This window comes from Rhopalosiphum padi, chromosome 4, assembly GCF_020882245.1.
Source record: "Rhopalosiphum padi isolate XX-2018 chromosome 4, ASM2088224v1, whole genome shotgun sequence".
NCBI lineage: Eukaryota > Metazoa > Arthropoda > Insecta > Hemiptera > Aphididae > Rhopalosiphum > Rhopalosiphum padi.
Window position 1 is genome coordinate 41,459,724 of NC_083600.1, and position 23,516 is coordinate 41,483,239.

At 24.8% G+C, this 23,516-nt stretch overlaps 3 protein-coding genes across 4 annotated transcripts; 1 reads left to right on the forward strand and 2 right to left on the reverse strand.

Annotated features, from left to right (window-relative positions):
• Positions 1-867: 867 nt before the first annotated feature.
• Positions 868-2,826, reverse strand: LOC132929934 (probable nuclear transport factor 2). The gene is made up of 4 exons (XM_060995579.1): positions 2,569-2,826; positions 2,327-2,398; positions 1,138-1,236; positions 868-1,076 (listed from the first exon to the last, which is right to left on the reverse strand). The coding sequence occupies exons 1-4, from the start codon at positions 2,683-2,685 to the stop codon at positions 963-965; spliced, it is 402 nt and encodes a 133-aa protein (XP_060851562.1). The 5' UTR covers positions 2,686-2,826; the 3' UTR covers positions 868-962.
• Positions 2,827-7,154: 4,328 nt separating this feature from the next.
• LOC132929933 (uroporphyrinogen-III synthase-like) lies at positions 7,155-12,235 on the forward strand. Of its 2 annotated transcripts, XM_060995578.1 has the most exons (5): positions 7,155-7,504; positions 7,762-7,962; positions 8,050-8,297; positions 11,387-11,543; positions 11,709-12,235. In XM_060995578.1, the coding sequence occupies exons 1-4, from the start codon at positions 7,312-7,314 to the stop codon at positions 11,507-11,509; spliced, it is 765 nt and encodes a 254-aa protein (XP_060851561.1). In that variant the 5' UTR covers positions 7,155-7,311; the 3' UTR covers positions 11,510-11,543; positions 11,709-12,235. The 2 variants fall into 2 exon arrangements, with proteins under 2 accessions (XP_060851561.1, XP_060851560.1); XM_060995577.1 differs by lacking the exon at positions 11,709-12,235 and having other exon boundaries at positions 11,387-11,592.
• Positions 11,525-18,222, reverse strand: LOC132929932 (zinc finger MYND domain-containing protein 10). The gene is made up of 11 exons (XM_060995576.1): positions 18,067-18,222; positions 17,889-17,997; positions 17,693-17,806; positions 16,878-17,011; positions 16,646-16,789; positions 16,426-16,547; positions 16,180-16,328; positions 15,842-15,979; positions 14,487-14,590; positions 11,713-11,832; positions 11,525-11,642 (listed from the first exon to the last, which is right to left on the reverse strand). Exons 1-11 carry the CDS (start codon positions 18,150-18,152, stop codon positions 11,594-11,596), a joined length of 1,269 nt encoding a protein of 422 aa, XP_060851559.1. The 5' UTR covers positions 18,153-18,222; the 3' UTR covers positions 11,525-11,593.
• Positions 18,223-23,516: the final 5,294 nt, after the last annotated feature.

Consider the following 23,516-nt stretch of genomic DNA (forward strand, 5'->3'; position numbering starts at 1 on the left):
TATAAGTTATATACCTATATCTTATGAACTACTTCTACTTCTGCTACTGTACTATCTATTTAATTTAGATATTGAATACCAGAATAAACATTACTTATACCCAGTGACAGATCCAGAGGGGGGGGGGGGCTAAGGGCCCAGGCCTTCCAGACATTATTTTTCACTATTAAAATCCAAACTTCTTTTATCATATTGTCACTTTATATATTAAATAACCAATCATTTATTTATTACATTGATTACCTATACCTACTATCATGACAAAATGTTTAAATTATGAATAAAGTACCTATATTATATTACAATTGAATTTGTTGTAAAAAAATTGTTGGGTCCCCCTTCAGATCTTTGCTCTGGATCTGTGCCTATTTGTACCATAGAATATAATAATATAAGTTCCATGCTTATACATAGTGCTCCATTAACATATTAAAATGTATCCAAAATAAAAAAATTATATAATATGGAAGAACTTGATAAGGAACAAATAAAAAATACAAAATTAGTAATAGTTGTATTTATAGGTTATACAAAAATACATCATATTATTTTTAATATATTCCATAATTAACTTAAATGTAATTTAAAATGATTCTAATTTTTTTTTTTTTTAGTTGTTTAATGGACACTCAAAATAAATAACTATTAACAATTTTAATTCTATGTATTTGTGTAAGTAGACAGATAATTAATAAAACCAAAAACATAAAATCTGATCAGTTTTAATCTACATTAAAATTATAATTAGTTAACATGGTACTAAAAATAAACTTTCAAGTAAAATTTTTTCAGCAAATCAAACTTTTTATGAGATAAAATTAATTAAATTGAGGATACAATTGTTTTTTGAAAAACTATACACATTCATGCTTAAAAAATTGTTTTTATAATCATTAGTTACCAAAACTGATTTATTGACAACACTTAAGTGACATTAAACACAATATAATAGTTACAATGTTTTACATAGTATCATGAATTCCTAAACGAAAAATGTCATGGGCACAATAGAAAGTAGTACCTACAGATTTTAATACAAACACTTGATTGAATGGATGAGGTGGATCTTCATCACACTGAAATACAAAAAAATCAATTAAAAATATTTCTTATAAATATAAATAAATCATTTTTTACCTGTAAACGACCTAATACATTAATTAATATACCACCATCAAACATTGGCTGAGAGTCCACTGATGTTACAACTCTATTGATTTTTTGAAAAGTTAAACTCTAAAAAAAAAATATAACTTAGAACACTATTATATACATATTTTAAACTATAAAGATACAAGTTATAATAATCAAATAACCAATGAAGTAAGTCATGAAAAAGAAATACTTGTATTATATGTTTATGTTTTTTAATTAAATGAAAAACTATTGAGAGCTACCTTATCAATCGTATTTATTTGATTTTAAGATTGTATTATTAATGCCAACAACACAAACCAAGAGTAAATTTTAACTTTAAGCTAATTAAAAATAATTGTCGTCTAAAACAGTTTATGTTTGTATTGTAAAAAAAAGATGTAATAATAAATAGTTAAGAATTGATTAATATATTAGCGAATTTTTCAAATCAATTTGATAAAATTATTATATATTAAATATACAGATTATGTATTTAATTGTTTTATTCTTTATAATAATAATGTTATACCAGTAATATTTGTGTTTTTGTAAGAAAAACATTTTTATAATAATATACAGGTGCTGCATATTCAATATAAAAGTATCTACTTTTTATTTTTATAGTTTTATATAAGTAATAAAATAAAATATTTGAAAAAAAATGAAGGCGAAAAAAATTATAATACAACTGAAAATTATTAATATTATATTAAATTTTACAACACCAATGTTCATATTAGAATATTTCAAAGACTTAGTAACTTTATATTTCAAAATTTAAATACATTTTATGTAATAATTCTAAAAAAATTAATTAATTAATAAATTTACTGTTACAAGTATGGCAGGTAGAGTTAATAAATATAAGTAATAGGTATTTTCCTAAGATTAAAACTGACAACTGTATAACATGTATGATATCAAAAGTTACTACTAAATCCAATGATTAACATTGTAGTCACATGGTTATTGATTATGCATAAATAAGTAACTATAAAATACTAAGTACATTATTACTTTACCTATTTAAAATCATAAGATAAGTATGTACGTAAATTAGTTATTTTTCTACAAGACAAGTAGTGTTTTATATTTTTTGATAGAATTTAGAAATATTTTGGAAAAAGAATTTGTATGATTATTAAGTACAACGAAATGGGTTGAATATTATTTTTTTTAATATACTCACATTTAATTTTTCCATTATTTTAACTGTACCCTGTAGTTGAACACCTTCAAAAGTCATAAAAGACGTTTCCGGCTGTAACAAAAACAAATATGTTCATGATCTAAATATTTAAACTTCAAATGCCGCAAAATTTAATTTTTCACTCGATTTATACTATAATAGTAATTAATAAATAATAATCAATAAGTTAATAAGTAACAAGTAGTAGGTAGATATCACACTATGTTAAAAAAAACACTCACGTTATACATTGCGGCCAACGAAGGCCTCTGGGACGGGTCGTCAAATAGCACGTAATATTGTTGTACGAACCCTTTTCCAATAGCTTCGTAAGCTGGATTCAATTGATTCATAGCCATATTGTGAGCGTAATTAAACGACAGAGGTTATTTTTGAGTCCGACGAGAAATAATGTGTAATATAACAGTTTAACATTCATTCGCGAATCGTTTTATAAGCAGTAAGTACAAGCATAGCCGCATACTGCATAGGCCACAGAATACAGATAGACGTTAATTTTTTTCTACTACCAGGGTTGTGGTTAACAGATAACATTTGATAAGTGAAAACGGTAAGCGTAAAAAGCGGGAAGATTTGATTTGCCTTTTATTGTGGGTGTGTGAAATTTTTTTTATTCATATTTCAATTTTCAATTATTTATTTACATGTTTCCATCCACATTGACGCAAGTTCACAATTACTCAATTATGAAGTACGAAATATGAATTTTAGATGAAACATTGAGAATCATATCAGTTTGAGGTAAGATTGTAATAATTATAGTGAATTATGTAACAATTAAAAATTATTTTCTATTATGTGATGTGTAAACTAAGCCCCGGATTTTCAAAGTAAATAACAGGTCTAAATTATTTTTGTTTTTAATCTCCATTATTTAACATATTATATATAAATCATTATTATTTTGCATATGGGTATTTAAATTAATTGATTAATTGTTGACTAATTTAAATTAACATATTTTATTATAATATATATATTATATATATCATGTATAATTTTGCAATATATTATGTTATAATATAACACATATTGTATAGCAATAAACAGTGGTGGTTTCAAGGAGTGGCCCGAGGCCCCGCTTTACAGTTATTTTATATTAATATTTGTAAGACCTTACATCAAATCTTAAGTATTACGCAGTGTGTAAAAGCTAATTGAGAACGAGAAGATTCAATATTTCTGCGTAAAGCCCTGCAATTTGAATTCTGTTTGATTTTACAATAATGTGTGTTTTTTTTTGTTTCTCTCATCACGTTTTGGAGTAGTAATAGTGCTTTTATTTTTGACTTCAGCCCATCTTTGAAAAGGAAATTGAATCTGGTTGGTACTTTGGGGAGACAAAAGTAAAATATTTCTAGTAGTTATCAAAAGCGACAGGAAAAATCCTGAAAAAGTAACGGAAAAAAGGGAATTTTTACGCATAGATAACCACTTTTCGACGATATCGATTTTTTTTATTTTGCTGTAACTCTTAAACGAATAATTGAAAATACTTGAAATTTTCACCAATTGTTATATTAGCGTTATCTATTTACGATTACATTTTTAATATATTTAGAATTTTTTAAGCTGCTTATAGACAATTGAAATTTTCGATTTTTCTAAGTTTTTTTTCTTAAAATGCCGATAAAAAAAATTTGGCTATCCAAAAAATCTTTAAAATTTAATACAAAGTTTATTATAAGTTGTACTTGTCATCATAAAAAAAAAATAATAATAAATCGTGAGTCACAATTTTTGTTTATAAGCATTTAAAAACCAAATGTTTACAAAATATATGAAAATCGCAAAAATTTGCAAGGAATTTTGAAGTTGAAAATTCTTAAAGTTTTCGTGATTTATACCTAAGGTTAAAAACTCAAATACCCAATACAAGGTAATAGTAATACAACTTACATCGTAAGTTTTCATTTCGTTTTCCTAATTTTTAACCAAAACAACTTAAAATTTGGATATACCTAATTATTTGGTACTTTCCTGTTATACGAGACTACGGCTATTTTCGCGACTACCTCCCAAGACTACCTCCGTTATAAAAGACTACCGCGGTTGTTTTGTGAAACACCACAATCCCGTTATCTAAGACTACCAAAATTTGCACACTTTCCTATTATCACAGACTACCTTAGTTTTATTTAAAATTTATATTTGTACAGTGCACCTCCATATTTAATACTTTGATATTTTTTTAATCAGTAGGTATTATTGGGATTGCTATATTCGAATTATATATATAAAAAAAGGATTTAAATACCCAGTAATCATTTGTAATGTATTACACAACACACGCTACATATGTGGCGTACGGTCACTAAAAACAATAAAATAATAATTATAATAAATACAAAAATAATAGTGGTAAAAAATGGTAAATCCACAAATAAAATAATAAACAATGATGGCTACATTTACGAATTATATATATAAAAAAAATGTAATAATATTAGTGTCGTATACTTTAGATGTTTCTACATCAAAAAACTTTTGTATCATAAATTGTTCTCTATTTTGAATATCGATGTGTTAAAATGGCTGTAACATAAATTTTGAATCACCCTGTATAAATATATAATAATATAATATTAATATAACAATTGTAAATTGCTACGCTAGAACGCAGTGCGTGGATATCGTACAGCTAATTGTGGTAGTCGCGATAAAGGAGGTAGTCTACCCAAGACCACCCCTACCACCCAGGTAGCCGCGAAAACCATTTTAGTAGTCTTAAATAACAGGATTGTGATGTTGTCAAAAATCATGATAGTCTCGTATAACAGGAAAGTACCAATTATTTTTACTATTCCCGAAGGAAATGATAGGCACACCAAGAAGGTAGAAAAAAAACCACTTCATTTTAAAACCAATATATTCCTCGGCTCCTCGCTCCGTTTCAAGTCTACAACTAAAATGTATGTAATTAGGACTTTTATTTTTTAGAGGCAAAGCTTAAAATAATAAAATATTAAGTAATACACAAAAATAAAGTAATTAAGTATTCTGTAGAAAGTTACTATAAAATGGTTTTGTTTTATTACCGGAAAAAGTATGCTAGTAAATAGTAATATAGTTGATAGTTTCCATATTAATGGATATAGGTTAGGTACGATTACTACGAATGTCTTAGCATGGTAAAGTATTTGAGTATCGGAGTTGAAGATGTAAGTAATTAGAACAAAAGATGTTTTTGATAATTTTTTCTAAGAAATTTTGTTTTATTTTCTCATGGTGGATTTGGAAGGGAGTAGTACAGGATAGATACTTAAATTTACAACAAAACTAATACTTTTACAAAATTAATATCCCCTCAAATCAAGGTTGCCACGAAAATCCCCAGCTCGAAAAACCCGGGCAAGCATGCTTTTCTGGACAAAATAAAAATTCACTTTCATTTTTTTTAACTTGTGTTATTTTTCAGAAAAATTAAAGTGTTAAACTGATTTTAAAAAAATTTAGTAGGTTATTATTTTTTTAATTAGTTAGGTACAATTGAAAGTATAAAATGGAAAAAATTACACATCAACGGTCAATAAAAATGTTAACAATCTTTTATTTTTAATAAAGTATCAGCATTAATTAAGTTTATATTTACTTTTCTTGTAAATATACTTCACGAATAATCCAAACAAAAATATTATAACTATGTCAATTAAAAAAAAATTCTGATTTTTTTCGGATGAGATTTTTAGAAAAAGCCCGATAAAACCGCCAATATTACTTTTACAATAAGAACCACTGAGTTTTGGCGTTTTTGGGCCTTTATTTAAATAAACCGGGTTGGATTTATTCAATAAAGCCCGGATTTTTGTCAACCCTGCTTCAAATAGATATATTTTATGATAAAAACTGTACTTAATTTATATTTACATAACTGTAATGTTTTTATAATTTTCAAAAATATGAAGGTATAAAATGTAAATATTCAATATGTGTAATTACCGATATTTAGTAGGTAAAATAAATAAATAAAATGAGGATTATAGTTACCTACTAAAAAATATAGTTGGGGGAACTGTGTTAAAATATAATAATAATATCAATTATTAGTCTTGATTTTTTTATTTTTATTTCAAGCTGCCCATATAACTCAGTGTAACTGGTGTCAGTGAATATCCTAGGTCGGAGACACGACTACGGAGAAATTCTAGTAATCACAAATTTGGTTTTGTGATTTAGTGGGTGATGATGAATAATGATGATTTAATGACTCAATATTTTGGGGGTCTTGGTTTGAATTCGTAAAAGTTGAATTTGAATGTCTAGGTGACTAGGTGTCATACCTATAGTATACGAATAATCTATTCGATGAGATATAGAATACCGACGCCCTTTACGCGACACCAAACGTCACAATACATAATATGTTCGACAGTTGAGATTTAAAACGTAGAAACGTCATGACCTCACGCCGTAATAGAATATGACAACAGTACAACACGTATATAAAGATAAACACGTTTTATCCGACGTAGTATGGGCATCCATTGGAATTTAGATAAAAATCAAGTATTAATGATTTCATTAATCGTTTGATCGCGATTTAAAAAATGCCACCGACGAAACTAGTAAACCACCGAGGTGGCATCTGACAACTTGCGAACGAAGCTGTGAGAAATTTTCAAAAAGACCGCCATGGGAACTCTTATAGTGAAGTGAAGAGTGAAGTGATTATCTATGGATTGTGATAACTAAGGACATGCCTTGATTTGATAATTCTTATATCTTAGTTGATACTTGATAACATATTCAGATTTTCAGTTATTTGTTATAATGTTATTCATAATTGCATCAATGACTACGTAATAAATATTAATTATATATGTTCAAGTTCAATAATAAAAATAAACATTATACTACTTGTGCATGTATATTGTATAGTGTATACATTTATGTTAAAAAATTTTTAATTATAAAATATTGCTTTACAACTAAAGCTGAGTTTTATTTTACCATATATTTAAGTTATGACTCATTCTAAATCTAATACAACTTTCATTATTTTTAAAGCTTATTCAGAAGAAAATGACCCAATAGATCCATATATAAACATTTTAAAAAATGAAGGATATGAAGCTAATTTAGTACCTACTTTAGAATTTGAATATCATAACTTTGATGTGCTTAATCACAAACTACAAAAGCCACAAGATTATTCTGGTTTGTATGATTTGTTATTATTTAACTTCACTATGTATTATTATGCTGAGGTGTTTAAATTATTTTATGTTTTAATAATTGTAAACTATTTTAATATACATCTCTAAATTGTATTAGATAAATCAAGAATAATTAATTTAAATTAATTCTATAATTATTTTTACAAATATTTAAAAGTAAATTTGTTTAAAAAAAATTACCTATATAATTATTGATCATAGTAATTTACTATTAATATTTTTAATTGTTTAATTTAGGTATGGTTATAACAAGTCCAAGATGTGTACGCGGAATTGTTAAGTGTTTGGCCGATAGTAAGCTAGATGAAAATTGGCATAAGAAACCTATGTTTGTAGTTGGAGAAACAACATCTCGGCTAGTAAACAAAGAACTTGGTTTTGAGCCAATTGGAGCTGATAGTGGCAATGCCATGGCTTTGATACCTATTATTTTAAAATGTACAGTAATGGAAAAGGATAACAATTACCTACTATAAGATATAAGAAGTATTTTTGTTTTTATTAATGCATTTTTTTAATTTTTAGATGAATTAAGTAAACCATTATTAGCTCCATGTGGAAATCTAAATCTAAATATACTATCAGATAATATAAAAACTGTTAAATTTGAGAATATAGAAGTTTACCGGACTATACCACATAATAATTTAAAGACAAATTTAAATATGTTATTGAGTCAAATTAAAAACCAAATAGGAGTTATTTTTTTTAGTCCTTCTGGCTTTCGTGCAATATTAGATTTGATGCCAAAACAATTATTTAGTCAATTACATGTAAGTATAACAGTTAATAGAATAAAATATTCGAATACTAGGTACAAGTAATTACTTTATCTCATTATAACATTTAGTTATAAATATTAGGTAAATATTAATGCTTAATAATTTTGAACATTCAGATTATATAATGTATTTACACCAATTAGCAATTTTGTAGGTAAACACAAAATGTACAACAAATTTATATAACTGTAACAGAACTAAATTTAAGAAAGTAACATCATAGTATTTTAAGATTAAAGATTTATCACTAAGTCTGAAAATGTGAAGGTGCATTATTTAAAAAAACATAGTATTCGATGCCAAATGTAACAATGAGAAGTGAATGTGGAGGAATTTTTTTTAAAAGCGTATGTTTTCTAGTTTTCTAGAACTTTAAAGAGTGAACATAGTTTTATATCAGATCAAATTTCAAGAACATACATTGCGCTATTGAGAATAGATGAGATAAATTTGAGGTCAGCACTAACACAATTACTGAGAGCAGGGATGGCCTGGGAGATAAATTCAGGCCAGGAAAATTAATTATCCAGGCCACATATCAATGTTTACCTGATAGGTGTTACTTTAGTGGTAGGGGATGGCTAAGCTTATGTTCTACCCATTCCCCACCAACACTACTCAATTTATTTTATAATTATTTATTTATCTAATATTTTAGTTATTATTATATGAAAGAGGATATAAAAAAAATAGACATTAAATCAGTATCAATATTTTAGTGAGACTGTTCATCTAAATTCAATTTGAAGCCTGAAAGCCTAGTTACACTTATGTCTATGTATTCTCTTTAAACAATTGAACAAAAAGTTCAATTAGCCACTATATGCTTGAATTTTTTATTACAAATTATATTTTATAAACACTAATAAATAAACCAAAAAGAATATGTATTAAATTAAGCTTTTATAATTAATTTTATATTTTAAATATGAATAATAAGTTATGAAATTTTAAAGACATGTTGAAAGAAGCTACTTTGTTATGATAATAAGCCAATTATTTGATCATTATCAAAATTTATTTTTCAACTAACATTAACATAAACGCTTCAGCATTTTCATTACAAATTTTACTTCTCAACCTTTTTTTTTATATACCTACTTTAATGTAGAAAATGATGGTTCAAAGGCAACTTGGGTAACAGGAAGACACAATAAATACTTATAAGCAACTGTTAATACTTGATAAGCATTACTGTATAAATTGTATTTTATCAATAATTTGCAACAACACAGTGTACAGTTTCTACAACTATTACACATAACTTGACTTATTTTCTCAGTCAACATCCAAATCATCCTCATCATTATATTAATCTCCCAATTCATTATTTCATAGTCATCTGCAATCGATATTTTTAAAAATGCCTAGTTATTTGAAAAACGTATTTATACTCCGACGAAACTACACAATAATAATAATGCTTTTATGCATCCCAAAATACCCATATTAAATGAGCAATTCTAGTTATTATCTATTAGTAATAGGTAGCCTAAAAACTACCACTAATAACTTATTATACTATAATTTACTTTACGGGCTACGGTCGTTCGAATCGGGATTTTTATACTGTAGTATAGTAGTTTACAAATATTAATAATATATTTTTTTAGTATAAAGAAATTATAAACTACCTACTTATTTATAAATAATTTGGTTATTGTTTGCAATTACAGCAAAAAATAAATTATTTACTATATCACCTAGCGCTAAATTAGTAGTTTTGGTGATTCATTTAAATCATCTTTATAATTGGGTTAGTAGTGATATTGATTGGTCAATAATGTTGGGTAAATTACTTAAGTAATAAAATTACATTACTCATTATATTACATTTGCATTATCTAACATTATTTTTATCATGTCACATTACTTTTTCTTTTTAAAATCAGGGCGTTAAAAATAATGTTACTTTTTTCTTATTTATTGATAAAATGTGTCAATATTTTTTTACCATAAAATATGTTACACATTATACACCTATTTAAATTGTATAGGTATAAAATTGATGTTGTGCATTGGTAATTTTATAAATAAACAGGATGTATAAATTATATGATATATTGTTTGCCCATAAATAGATAGGAATATCAAATAATAATATTATTTCAGAATAATTGTAATTTTTCTTGAATATTGTAATCCTTTTACACTTGTTATAAATTATTCTACTTCATTTTAATAATGTAAAAAAAAAACACTTTTCTCTGTTTAGAAATTATTTTTAATAAGTAATTTGGTTACAGTAATTTGTAATTTTTGTTACCCAACACTGTAATGGTCAATAACAGATCTGTATGGGTTTATAAAATATATAGGCAGTTTATGACTATTAAGATAGTCTTACTAAAGTTATAGTGTTTGTCAAACAAATTTTCATACAGTAGTTCTGATTTAGCTTTGTTAGTTAAAATATTAGAGCGAAATAGTCTTATTATTAAACTTAGGATAAACTATAATATTTAGTAAAGTTTATTCAAATTGTGTTGATACTTTTACTATGAAATAAGTTATAAGTGTAAAATATCACAATTTGAAAATGTTCATAACTCTTTAAAATTAGATTATTTAAAAACCATAGAAAATATTGTTACTATTAAAAACAAATAGTGGGTTAACTTACATCCCGAAACTAATAAAACTAAATAAAAACTGTTAATTGTAAATTTCCTATTTAAGGAAACAATACATAAGACCATATGAATGGGACGTCCTATGAAAAACATTAAATTAATTTAATGTTTAACAATAAGAAAAATTGAGAAGATTCAAATATTCTTATTTCATCTTATTATGAATAGGCAACACTAATTTAATTAATTAATTAAAAATTCCTTTAAAAATTTAATATTAGTATCATAGTTAACAAAAAAAAACTCAATTTTCCAATATAAATAGGGTTATCTAAATTTTTTTTATAACACAGACTGTTTTGTTTTAATTATAATATATGGATTCTTTATGATAGTAAAGTAGTTCAGCATTTATAAAATAATTGTTTTTTTAATAATGTCTAAGGTCTAACTATATTTAATCTATATTAAATTATACATCATAAATATTAAATTTATTTTTTACAGATATTTGCTATTGGTCCTACTACAGGTGCTGCTATTAAGGAAGCTGGTTTTATTTTAACTGGGGCATGTGAAAAACCAAAACCAGAGTCTATGTTAGAGATGATACAGTCATTTATTAAATAATTTACTGACTTATCTAAATTAATATGTAACTAAGGTTTATAAAATATAAAATATATCCTATATTATATAGAACATATATTTCAGTTACTGACAGATGATTTTATGTTTATCCCAATTGGTTACTTGGCATTTCCTGAAAATATAACAGTAATTTATTTTAAAATTTAAACTTATTATAAATTATATTTGTTTTTGTTAGTTACCGGCTACAATACCATTGCTTTTTACACTTGGAGCACCTATTTTTTGCTGGTTGTCTACAATGAGCGCAAATATTTTCCTTGGCTTCAAAATCATCAATATGTTCATATGTTTCACTCAGTCTAGAAAAAAAATAAAACAGTGATATCTCTCAGCTATATTATTTTCAAGTCCTGAGAAATGTGATAGGTGTATACAATTTGATTTCAATGATTAATTATTGTATGAATAACAATTCTAAGCAAACTGTCTAGAATATATAAATTGTCAGTGTACATAGGTATTTCAAAATAATTTGCAATTTTAACAAATTTTGTGAACATTTAAAAGTTTATAACTTATAAAACAGTGGTGACCAATCCATTATTAACCAGCCCGTCAAAGTGATTAAAATTAAAAAATATATATATTCTAAAAATGTAATGTTTATAAAATATTTCCTGTCTTATTGTATTATTGTCAATTACATATATTTATATTTTATTTTATTACAAGCAATATATAATAAATAATTAAATTTATTAATATACCTATATTGAGATGTGCCTAAAATAAAATATACATTCAATTATTTCAATTCAAAAAAAAAGTTTAAATTCTTGGCCCACCAAGAATTTTTTTATTTTTTTATGGCCCTCGTTAAAAAAAGGTTGGTCATTACTTTTAGATAATGATTTAGAGTGATTTTACTCTTTTAAATTTGATAATGGACGATGGACCTTGTATTGGGTTTTTTAATCTTAGGTATAAATCACAAAAACTTTAAAAAATTTCATATTCAAAATTCCTTGCAAATCTTTGCGATTTTAACATATTTCGTAAACATTTTATTTTTAAATGCTTATATAAATAAATATTGTGACTAAAACTAAAAGTTTATCGAAAACTGGTTATGCGTAAAAATTCCCATTTTGCCGTTACTTTTTTAGGATTTTTCTTGACGCTTTTGAAAACTACGGGACATTTTTTACTAATGACCAACTAGTTTCATTTTCCTTTTCAAAGATGAGCTGAAGTAAAAAATGAAAGCACTATTACTACAAAACGTGATGACAGACACAAAAAAAAACACATCATTGTAAAATCATAGGTACCTACATTTATCATTATCACTCTATTCAGAATCTAAAACGGGTATTTAAGTTTTTGAAAAAATTGAATATTTTATTATATTATAATTCAAAAACAAATAGGTGATTTTAGAATTTTAGATACTTTAAATTTCTACTAACTGATTATATTATAATTGTGTGTATACGGTATAATCTTTAAAATATTTTTGAGTCATCAATAAACGATATGAAATTGTTGAAACTTTTTAATATTTTTTTTAAAATATCAATATATTTTTTTTTCAGTCAAATTAACTTAAAATTGAATACAAGATAGTACATTATTGGTGCTTATATCATCATAATAATATTAAAGTATATTGGAACAATTTTAGATTCTGAACGAAGTGAGGAATGTATTGATTTTACAATGATGTATGTGGTATGTCTATTTTATTTTAATTTTTTTATTTTTGTGTCTGTCATCACGTTTTGGAGTGAAAATAATGCTTTGATTTTTGACTTCAGTCCCTCTTTGAAAAGGAAAATGAATCTAGTTGGTCAAAAGTAAAAAATTGCCCGTAGTTTTCAAAAACGTAACGGTAAAACGGGAATTTTTACGCATACCGCTTTTCGACAATATCGATTTTTTTATTTTGATGTAACTCGAAATCAAATCATTGTAAATACTTGAAATTTTCACCAAATGTTTATATAAGCGTTATCTATTTACGATTAAATTTTTAAAATATTTAAAAAAAATTTAAGCTATTTATAAATTTTCGATTTTTCTAAGTTTTTTTTTTGAAATGACTATAAAAAAAAATTAGCTCCAAAAAATCTTTAAAATTTAATACCAGGTTTATTATAAGTTGTACTTATCGTAATAAAAAAATTATTAAAAATTGTGAGTAACAGTATTGTTTATAAGCATTTAAAGTTCAAATGTTTACGAAATATATCAAAATCACTAAGATTTGCAAGGAATTTTTAAGTTGAAAATTCGTAAAATTTTTGTGATTTATACGTATGGTTAAAAAACCCAATACAAGGTTATCCATAAGTTTTCTTTCAAGTAACTGTAAAAACAAACTAGCGTCAATTTAGAAAAAAATTTAAGAGCGTATGAGATTTAATTTTTTACGAAATCGCGTAAAATATAACGATATATTACATTTAAATAACTCTGTTAGTTAGCATTATTTTGTGTTTAAAAGTCAATAAATATGTAGTATTTTTGTAATTTGAATTCTAATTATTAAAAAACAACTGCAGGGAAGGATATTTCAGTCTTGGTAGATTTTTGGGCGTAATTTTAATATTTCCCCCGGGCGTAAAAAATCGAAGTTCCGTCTCTGATTAATATATACTTTATGTATATGATAGTACAGTGTCCGCATTCTGTAATCTAAAATTTTACTTAACTGTATAAATAGTGTTCGCGTTATGCAGTTTAAACAATGGACCATATACAAAGTGACCGTTTACCGTAGTATCTTTATGGATATAAATATAAACATATTTGGTAGAGGGGTTGGTGCGCTAAAAATGATTATTAACACTGGGCATCAATAATGCATAGGCACTACAGCACTGCTATAAGGTGAAAAAATCCATATACAACTAATATTTGTTATATAGTTGTTTTTTTATATTACTATAATTAGTATAATTTAATTAAATCATAATTCCCTACATTAAATGAGATTTAATGATATACTTACGATTTAGCTACATCATATGAGTCATTTCCAAACAAATAAACTACTTGAGTTCTTGCAATTTTTTTCCATTGTTTAGTATAAGTATTTAAAATAGTAGGCCTAATCTAGTTAAAAGAAATATAATTTTAAAATTAATAATACGATTAATAATATTGGTTTTTATGTATTATTTTATTGAAAATTATCTGCATGGCTCATACACTAAATATAAATTTGCCAAGTGGTTTTAATTTTTTAAATACTTTAAGTAGGTACTACTGGTACTAGGTACCATTTATAGAAATTTGTTATTCTGTGATTTTATGATACAATATATGAAATTTATGCATATCTTTTTATCTATAATTTCAAGGTTTTCGGCATATTTGATCTAATTACTCAAATTTTTTTAATTAATGTTAACAGTTTTTATGTAAGAAAATTATAATATTTATTTTTAAAATCAAAAATTTTTATAGTAGCCACTGGTCAGTAGGTACCTACATAATATAATCCAACACAATTACATAATTTTGCTACCTATATAGTATATACCAACGAACACGCTTGAATTGTTGAATATAATAGACGCCTGCCAACTTCGATTAAAAAAAACTATGAACAAGCGCATGAAAAAATGTATTTATTCATATATAAAAAAATACAAGTTAAAATTAAATTTATTAAAATTAATAAGAGCTGATTTGGCTGGGCCCCCTAATTTGGATATTATATGACTATATTGATCTAATGACTGATTTGCATAGGAGTAATTTATTTTTAAAACTCAAGTTTGATTCAAAAATAGGTCTAAGTAGGTGGCGGCAAAAATGTATTTGTTAACCTTTTTGATTAGTGTGATTTAACCGTGTAAACATTTTATGAAGAGTACCGAAGTATTAAGTTAACTGGTAAAGTGGAAAATTTATTGAGCATAGATGAAAGGTCATCATTATTAGGGAACTCCGGCCCGCTTTTATGTTCTGAACAATTGAATTATTCAATTATTATTGTTTTTTTGTTGAACTGAAAAATACCGGTTTTCTATAGATATGATTTGATTATTAAAAAATAACGCGAAGGTAGAAATTATAACGTAATTGATTTATTTTTATTTTGACCTTTGTTGCAGCTTGTAGATAAAATTTGTTTATGCTTTTCATTTCATTATAAAAGAGAAAGAATGATTTTTTACATATGGTTTTTAATGTATAAGTATAATTAAAGGTATTTTTACAGTGTATTTTAACGTTTTTTAGAGTATAGTATTTAGTTTTATACATATTAATATATTCAAACATTTTTTACTGCATGAACTTAAGTTCACAACCTTTAGGTTTTACAAACCTTGCTATTTATAATATTTAATATCTTACTTCAGCATTTAATTCCATAATAAGAGTGCGTTTAAATCTCGTTGAAACTTCTGTTAAACTCAACTGATACAAACATTGTCTAAAGTGTATTAATGGGGGAATTTGATCCAAAACACTATCATTCAGTAAATGTTGTAACTATTCAATATGAAATAAAAATAAGTCGTTATATTATAAATAATAGATAAAAACAAATATAATATACTAGGTTAATATTTTATTACCTATTTTAAATTTTGTATAAAGTTTATAAGTTATTTTTATTCGCAATAAAACATATATAAAATAAATCTGTTTGCATAAAAATATTTATTAGGTACCTCTTTTATTACATTTACCTGCATAAGATTTTTTTTCCGAAATTGAGTTATTTCATAACTTTTACGTAGCTGTTCTGATGTGAAAAATTCATGTAGACTTAACCATAAATGAGCTTCTTGTTTTGGTATAATATTATTTGTTTCGTTCATTATTTTCCATGAATTCTCTGTTCATAATGCACTCCGAGTAAATAAAAATTTTACTAGTTTATAACAGTTTTGTTTGGAAAGTACTTATTGTAGGTACCTAATTTAAATATCTACCTTGAAAAATATATTTTTTTTTGTTTTCCAACTTTATCCAAGGCTTTACATTTAATAATTGACATATTAACATTGGGACATCATTATTGGTTGTCATTCTTGTAGTAACAGATAAGGATAAGCTATGATATACATAATATATATACATTTATTGGTTATATAATATTGTATTTAAAACTATTTTAATTTAAATTCATGCATAGATATATTATAGTTTTACTTTTTTATGTGTAGTAACATATTAAACATTATGCCAATGCAACAAATTCCCACTTCAAATTGTATTTTATGTTTATGTTCAATTATTTCATCTTCTACTGGCATATCAGTTATTTTTGAACAGATTTGAAAATTATTTGTGTTTCTAAATTCATTATTAAAAAGAAGGAAAAATAATTGTATACATATAAATAAATTAGTTGTTAATATTAAATATTATTAATCAACAGTACCCAATAGCTATATGTGTGATTGCAAATATGATATGGTCAAACAGATCTAAAGCATAATTTCCTAATGATTGAACACCTTCTTCGTGAAATAGTATCTTTTGTAACAGTCCAACCGCCACAGTTTCATGAAATAACTAAAATCGTAATTAAGAATTCGAATCGTAAATATACAATTATACAAATACAGCGACATATTAAGAGTTAAAGACGCCAGAGACAAAATCAATTTTCCAAATAAAAGATTATTGGCACTAAAAATAGTTGACGCCGTCAAGTACTTAAAAATGTATATAAACAAATGTAAATATAAAAACAAAATGATAATAACAAATAAGCTTTAGGTACACTAAAAAAAAATATAAAACATAAAATAAATTTAATATAGCTAATGAAATATATTCAAATATTATAAATTGGTTAAAACTTCAAAACAATTTTCCCAAAATACGAATATAATGAATATATACTATAAAAACATTTATTAAACCGTTAAATGCTGCACTTTAATCTAAAATATGCAAAATAAAAATGTTGTTTAAAATAGTTACGTCTTATGTCTTAAATAAGATATGCATCTTATTTATTTTAAATTTAAAATGAAATTCTTTGATATGTAAAATAAATTATAAAACTAATGAATCATAACCCTAGTTAGTGGTTATAATATTATTGTATAATATTATACTATATTTTAATTTATAATGTGTATACCTACTATGAATAGAATAAATAATTATATATTTTACTTTAAATAAATTAAATATAACTGTATTAATTTAATAAAAAATTGTAATAATAATATAATAAAAACTTACGATAAAATATAGTGTAAATGATTGTGTAGGGTTTGGAATAATACACAGTAATTCTGGAAGTACTTTTTCTCTCCATATAGCTACACAAATAGCTTCATGTACAATAATAGAAACCTTAAAAGTACAAATTTATTTTAAGATTAAAATGTCATTAGATATTTAGACACAATTGTTGTGGTGATAGTTGTTTAATTACTTTTCCGTAACTGATGAGCTGATCCTTAATATATTCTTCTCCGCCTTTAGAAGCATCCAATGTAGCTTGTTGGTTGAGTTTTTGCAAACGATCATGATTATCGTACCATCTGCAATACACGTTATTTTTGTACATCTATATTATTAATTTATCAATATTTAAAAATGAATTGAATTACATTTTTGATCCAAGTTCATTAAGTTTTGATTCTTTAATATGTTCAATGAAAAAATCAACTTCATTTTGTGATATAATATCCATCATAATATATTTTATAACTTAAATGATTATTTTATTATAAATAATAATATAACTAGTTAAGTTTATCGAATTTTACTTCAGTTCTAAGAAGTTTGGTCGATATTTTTACCAATTGTATTTCCTTAGTAACCAGTCCATTGACCATTATAATATATTCAAATTGTAATTATTAACGTGTTTGTTTGTACAAACAGTGATAAATGTGGCATATGTATACAACTTATCCAAGACAACCGAATAAGGTACCTAATTATCATGTATTATGTATATATTATAATTTATAAGTATTGTTTACCTAATACCTATAGGCTATAGCTATACATTTATCTATGTTCGTTTTTTGCCAATTCCAATATGAAAAGTATTTTATAAGTTAATATAAAATATAATAAATTATATAAACTTATCTCTATTCTACATTTCTGCTGTTGTCAAATAATTTTAACTTGAAAATTAAAAAGTAATCAAGTATATAAAAATTAAAAACGCGGTATTCGTTTAATATATGACCTACCGAGCGAAAATCGAGTTTAGTATATGATCTACCAAAACGATTATTTATATTATTATTATAGGTACGGACAAATTGATGACGGACAACCTATGCTTGCTTATCTGTATAATTTTATTATATTAATATTATATAATATAACTACCGCTCTATTAACAGGCAAGATACAATTTTTTTTAAATTTTTAAGTGATATGCAAAAAGCGTGTATTGCTAAAAATAATTTAATATTTATAATACAATAATTTTATGACTGACGAATGAAAAATCACGTAACTATCACGATTGTTATATTATTATTATGACTATGATTACTATCTGTTATCTTTATTTTGTAAAGTATTCGAATACAAGTATTTCTAATATTTTTTAAAAGTATTTTTCAAAAAAATTTGACAAAAATATTAAAAAAAAATGATATATCCTATTTTATAAGTGTCGGTATTGGTATTGTTTTTAAGAAATATTTATAATAAAATAATTTTATGACATTTTTTTACACTTGACATTTTGTTGACTGATTGAATGTAATCCGTAATCTGTAATAATAAAATAACTTAATTTTATGATGTTTAATATGACTGTTTTTCAATTATTTATTATTTAATTATTGGTCGGGTAGGTCATGCATATATACTAAACGAATACCCTATACAGTAGGTCACATACTAAATGAATACCAGAAACGCTCTGCTGATAGGTTAGGTTTTTCTTAGAATCTAAGACTGTAAAAAAAAAAGCGTTTGATTTGTTGAAAAAATTAAAATATTGTGGTCTGAGAGGAAAAATGTATGATTTATGTTCATACCTAACAAATAGAACGCAAGTAGTTAGGGTTAATATAATTCTTTAAGTGTGCCATTAGATAGGTACAATGTGCACATGGTGACCTCAACCTCAAGTTACGGTTCTGCGGACTGCGACATATTCTTTTTATTACAGGTAAACTGAATCTAAGCCACAGATATAGATACTATCGTATACTATGGTATCTACCTATATCCGTGATCTAAACATAAATGCGGACAATATTTGCTATGCGATGATACTGCTACTTTGATTCAAGACAAATTAGTTGATTCACTTTTTTTGAATTCAAATATCATTATAAATAAAATTAAGGCTTAGCTAGATAATAATATATTAGAAATAAATCTAGACAAATCAAATTATATTTATTTTTACATAAATCTTGAAAATATTGATGAAAAAAATATAGAATACTTGTTGGTTCATCAAGGAATCATAATATAGGCAATATAGCCAATAATAATTATTCTGCTTTGCTTTCTGTTAATAAAATTAAATACTTAGGTATATAACATGGAAAAATAAATAAATCATTTAAATTCTTTAACCAATACAATAGGTAGGTACGTAAGTTATTTTAGGTAGGTATATCTTTAATGATGTTAAAAATATATTTAATAAACAAATAAAAAGACTAATTTAAATATCGCTTGTTCGATCAATATTGAATTATGCGATGGAATTAATGAATAATTGTGCGGTGTCAGGCACTCAGGCATATGACTTATAAAGAATTTTTTTTAAATTAACTGTAAATAGCCTAATTAAAATCTTGTTAAATAAACCAATATATACCAATAATGAATATGTGCACCAAAAACTAAATGAATATAATAATATCAAAGGTTTATATTTAAAAAATATTTTAATTGCTTTTTATAAATGTAACCATGATTCTATATTACCATCAACCATGAATATTGTAATAGTTACAGAAAAGTTATTAATAAAAAAATGCCTAAATTTTTTAAAAATGTTGGTTCAAAAAATTCTATCCTGTTGCTATACAACTATATAGGATTCTTAAAATTAATATAGGTATTTGACTTTCATAATTTAAGACATTTTAAGCTGTAATTAAAACTTGTAAATTTAAATGAAATTGAAATTGCAGTATAAACTTTATGACTAATCATTGTTATTTGTTGTATACTTAGTGTTTTTGTCTTTTTGAAAAAACTCCTCTACCACAACCTTGTTTTAGCTTATCGGAGAGGGTTGCAAATATTTACTAACTCATATTAGCATTTATCTTTAGTATTTTATTCATTGTAATTTATTATATTCTGTAAAATATGTTCTATGTGCTAAGAGAATTTATTTTCAAAATCAATAAAAAAAATATTATTTTTTATTGTTTTTTCTTTATCACTAATCATATTGTTTTATATGTGTATTTTCGTTTGTATTTTATGTTTATTGATTGTTATTATTGTTAAATATATTATAGTCTCTGTTTCATTACAATATATTTTAGAATCTGAGTGGAGCAATAAATATATTGATTTTATCACGATGGATTATATTTATTTATTTTTTTGGCGTATGAGTACGATAAGTTGCGGATAAAATGATTAGATTTTCAAACATGGGGACAGTTGTGTACGGAAGTTCGGTTTGGGTCGACACCGTCCGTTTAGTCAGTCATCAGTTCTGGTTTATTTCCGGATTTGACAACGTTTTAATTATTATTTTTTAAAGTTCGCACTTAAAGATTATTCAACACAAAACAAAATGTTTATAAAGTTTACTTATTCATTTATTTATATACTAAAATACCGTTATAAACTGATAAGTATTACGTACGTTCAACTTAACGGAGTCGCTGGTTCTTCATGACTGTTTTACAAATTGCATATATTAACCAAGGAGGCAGGGATAGAAATGATAGAATATAGGTAATATCTTTTTAATTCGTCCATTTCTTTTTTTGTTATATAAGTATTATCTACTATTAAGGTAAAAATGTATAACAAACATTTTTTATAAAAATTAATTTACTATTTAGTTTATTATTTTTGTATTTGTTCATTTCTGTTTCTCTATATTTAGCAATTTCACATGCAAAGCTGAACAAGTTAGTCATTTTTTTCAACTAGTTAAAGTTGAGTTACTTTTTTACAAAAACTAACTAAATTAGAATAGAAATCGGTTTCTGAAATTTACCTAATTTCGAACTTGTTAGTTAGGAGTTAGTTTGGTGAAAATACTAACTTAAGTTAGAGGAGAAGTTAGAAGTTAGTTTTTTTTTAGTTTATAATTTACATTATATATTACTATTATATATATTACTTATAAGTTATAAATAGGGATAAAAAGTTATAGGAGGAAAAATTATCAAAATATGCATGAAAATATGTACAAAAAAAAGAAAATAAGCCAAAAAAAATCGAAAATATGCATATACAATTTTAAATTATATATAAAAATGAAAAAAAAATAAAAAAATAAAAATAATATAATATAATACAACGTTATAAACAACGTCAAAATTTCAGCATCTAATCGACGACTTCTTGTTTCAACGTCTGTTCATCTAAAAAAAATTATAAACTTTTGTGAATATTCTGACACTCACATTTAAATTTTATTTATTTTTCATATCTGTACATTTTTTGCATTTACAACTAGACAACTAGAGCTTTTTTAAGATTGTCAACGTGTAATCGACGACGATTGCCTTAGAGGATATTTGATATTTTTATATTTTTATTTAATTATAATATTTGATAATATTAACTAAATATGCATTTTTATGCACGAAAAAAAGTTTAATATGTTATTCTTAAAAAATGTATCCAAATATGAAAAAAAAAACAACGAAAATTAAAAAGCTAGGTTATGAAACGGATTTATAGCTCACCTATAGCAATAAATAGAAGGCATAGACAAACACATGCAACTATGCAAGTCTTATAACAGTTATAAGTTATCATCCCTAATTATTAATATTTATTATTAATTATATATAATGAGCAACCCTTTTTATATAAGAGTATACCCCGGTACAAATGTATGATGGAGGATTTGGACTATTCCTAAAAAAAATAATCGCCCCTCACAAAATGAGGTTCAAGATACGTGCGACGTGCCTGTAGGTAATGAAAGGATATATTATGCGTTGTAGTTATAAATTGTGTAACGTGGAAGTAATGCGAAAGCAGTTTCCACGGCGCTGTCGGTTCAAACATGAAAAAAAATAAAAATAATTATTATAAATCGTGTATTTCAAGAAATACTAATGTGTAAAGAACTGATAAGAAATAATGACAAAAAAATATTTTTGTCATACAATTAAAAATTGAAAATACCTCGTAAAATACTCAATATTCAATAATAATCATATTTATTAATACATTATTATCTGAAAAAAAAATATAAAAATAACTAGTTATTTATTGGTTTTAATTAGTTAGATGAGATTATTAAATTATTTTACATATTAAACTCAACTAGTTACTTAGTGACATTTACAAAGTGAATTTACATTGAAAGTTTGAAACTAACTAGTTACTTAAAAGATAACTTTAACTTTCTAACTAGTTAGTGCCCAGCATAATTACATAGGTGTGTTTCAATTTGGATTTCTTTTGATACATTCATGATTAGAAAGATGTTTGGATGTCCAGAATAGAAGCAATTGTTGAACTTGCTGTGAAATTATTCACAGAAATTAGTTGTTCGTTCTATACTACTGGCATTGATTACATATTATTTAAATATATTTAATCAATGCTACTGGTATATTTAGCAATTTAGACCACATTTATTGGTTAGTGGAAATGAGCTATATTTTTAATATAATTTTTACTTATAAAGATAGGAAATATGTTATAAGTTATAACAATATTAAATTGTATTTCGCCTTTTTCAAGTGTTTATCGAGAATCAATTCTGATGTGGGTCGGCTACTTCAAATATTGGGAACCAATTAGGATGTCAATTTCCATTTTCCAGGTATGGGAACCATTTCGGATGCCGCCGTTTTTAGAGAACAATTTTTATAGGATTTTATTTTTGATGGATACAAAAATTTACTGACCAATA

Bases quoted from the DNA above. Each gene is read 5' to 3' on its own strand.
- LOC132929933 (XM_060995578.1), top strand. From the start codon at position 7,312: ATGACTCATTCTAAATCTAATACAACTTTCATTATTTTTAAAGCTTAT. The intron at 7,505-7,761 runs GTTTGTATGATT...TGTTTAATTTAG, and splicing joins AAAGCCACAAGATTATTCTG to GTATGGTTATAACAAGTCCA. The intron at 8,298-11,386 runs GTAAGTATAACA...TATTTTTTACAG, and splicing joins AATTATTTAGTCAATTACAT to ATATTTGCTATTGGTCCTAC.
- LOC132929932 (XM_060995576.1), bottom strand. From the start codon at position 18,152: ATGATGGATATTATATCACAAAATGAAGTTGATTTTTTCATTGAACAT. The intron at 16,548-16,645 runs GTAAAACTATAA...TGTATATCATAG, and splicing joins ATGTTACTACACATAAAAAA to CTTATCCTTATCTGTTACTA. The intron at 11,643-11,712 runs GTAACTAACAAA...TTATATTTTCAG, and splicing joins AAGCAATGGTATTGTAGCCG to GAAATGCCAAGTAACCAATT.
- LOC132929934 (XM_060995579.1), bottom strand. From the start codon at position 2,685: ATGGCTATGAATCAATTGAATCCAGCTTACGAAGCTATTGGAAAAGGG. The intron at 2,399-2,568 runs GTGAGTGTTTTT...TTTTTGTTACAG, and splicing joins CGTTGGCCGCAATGTATAAC to CCGGAAACGTCTTTTATGAC. The intron at 1,237-2,326 runs GTGAGTATATTA...TTTTTTTTTTAG, and splicing joins AAATAATGGAAAAATTAAAT to AGTTTAACTTTTCAAAAAAT.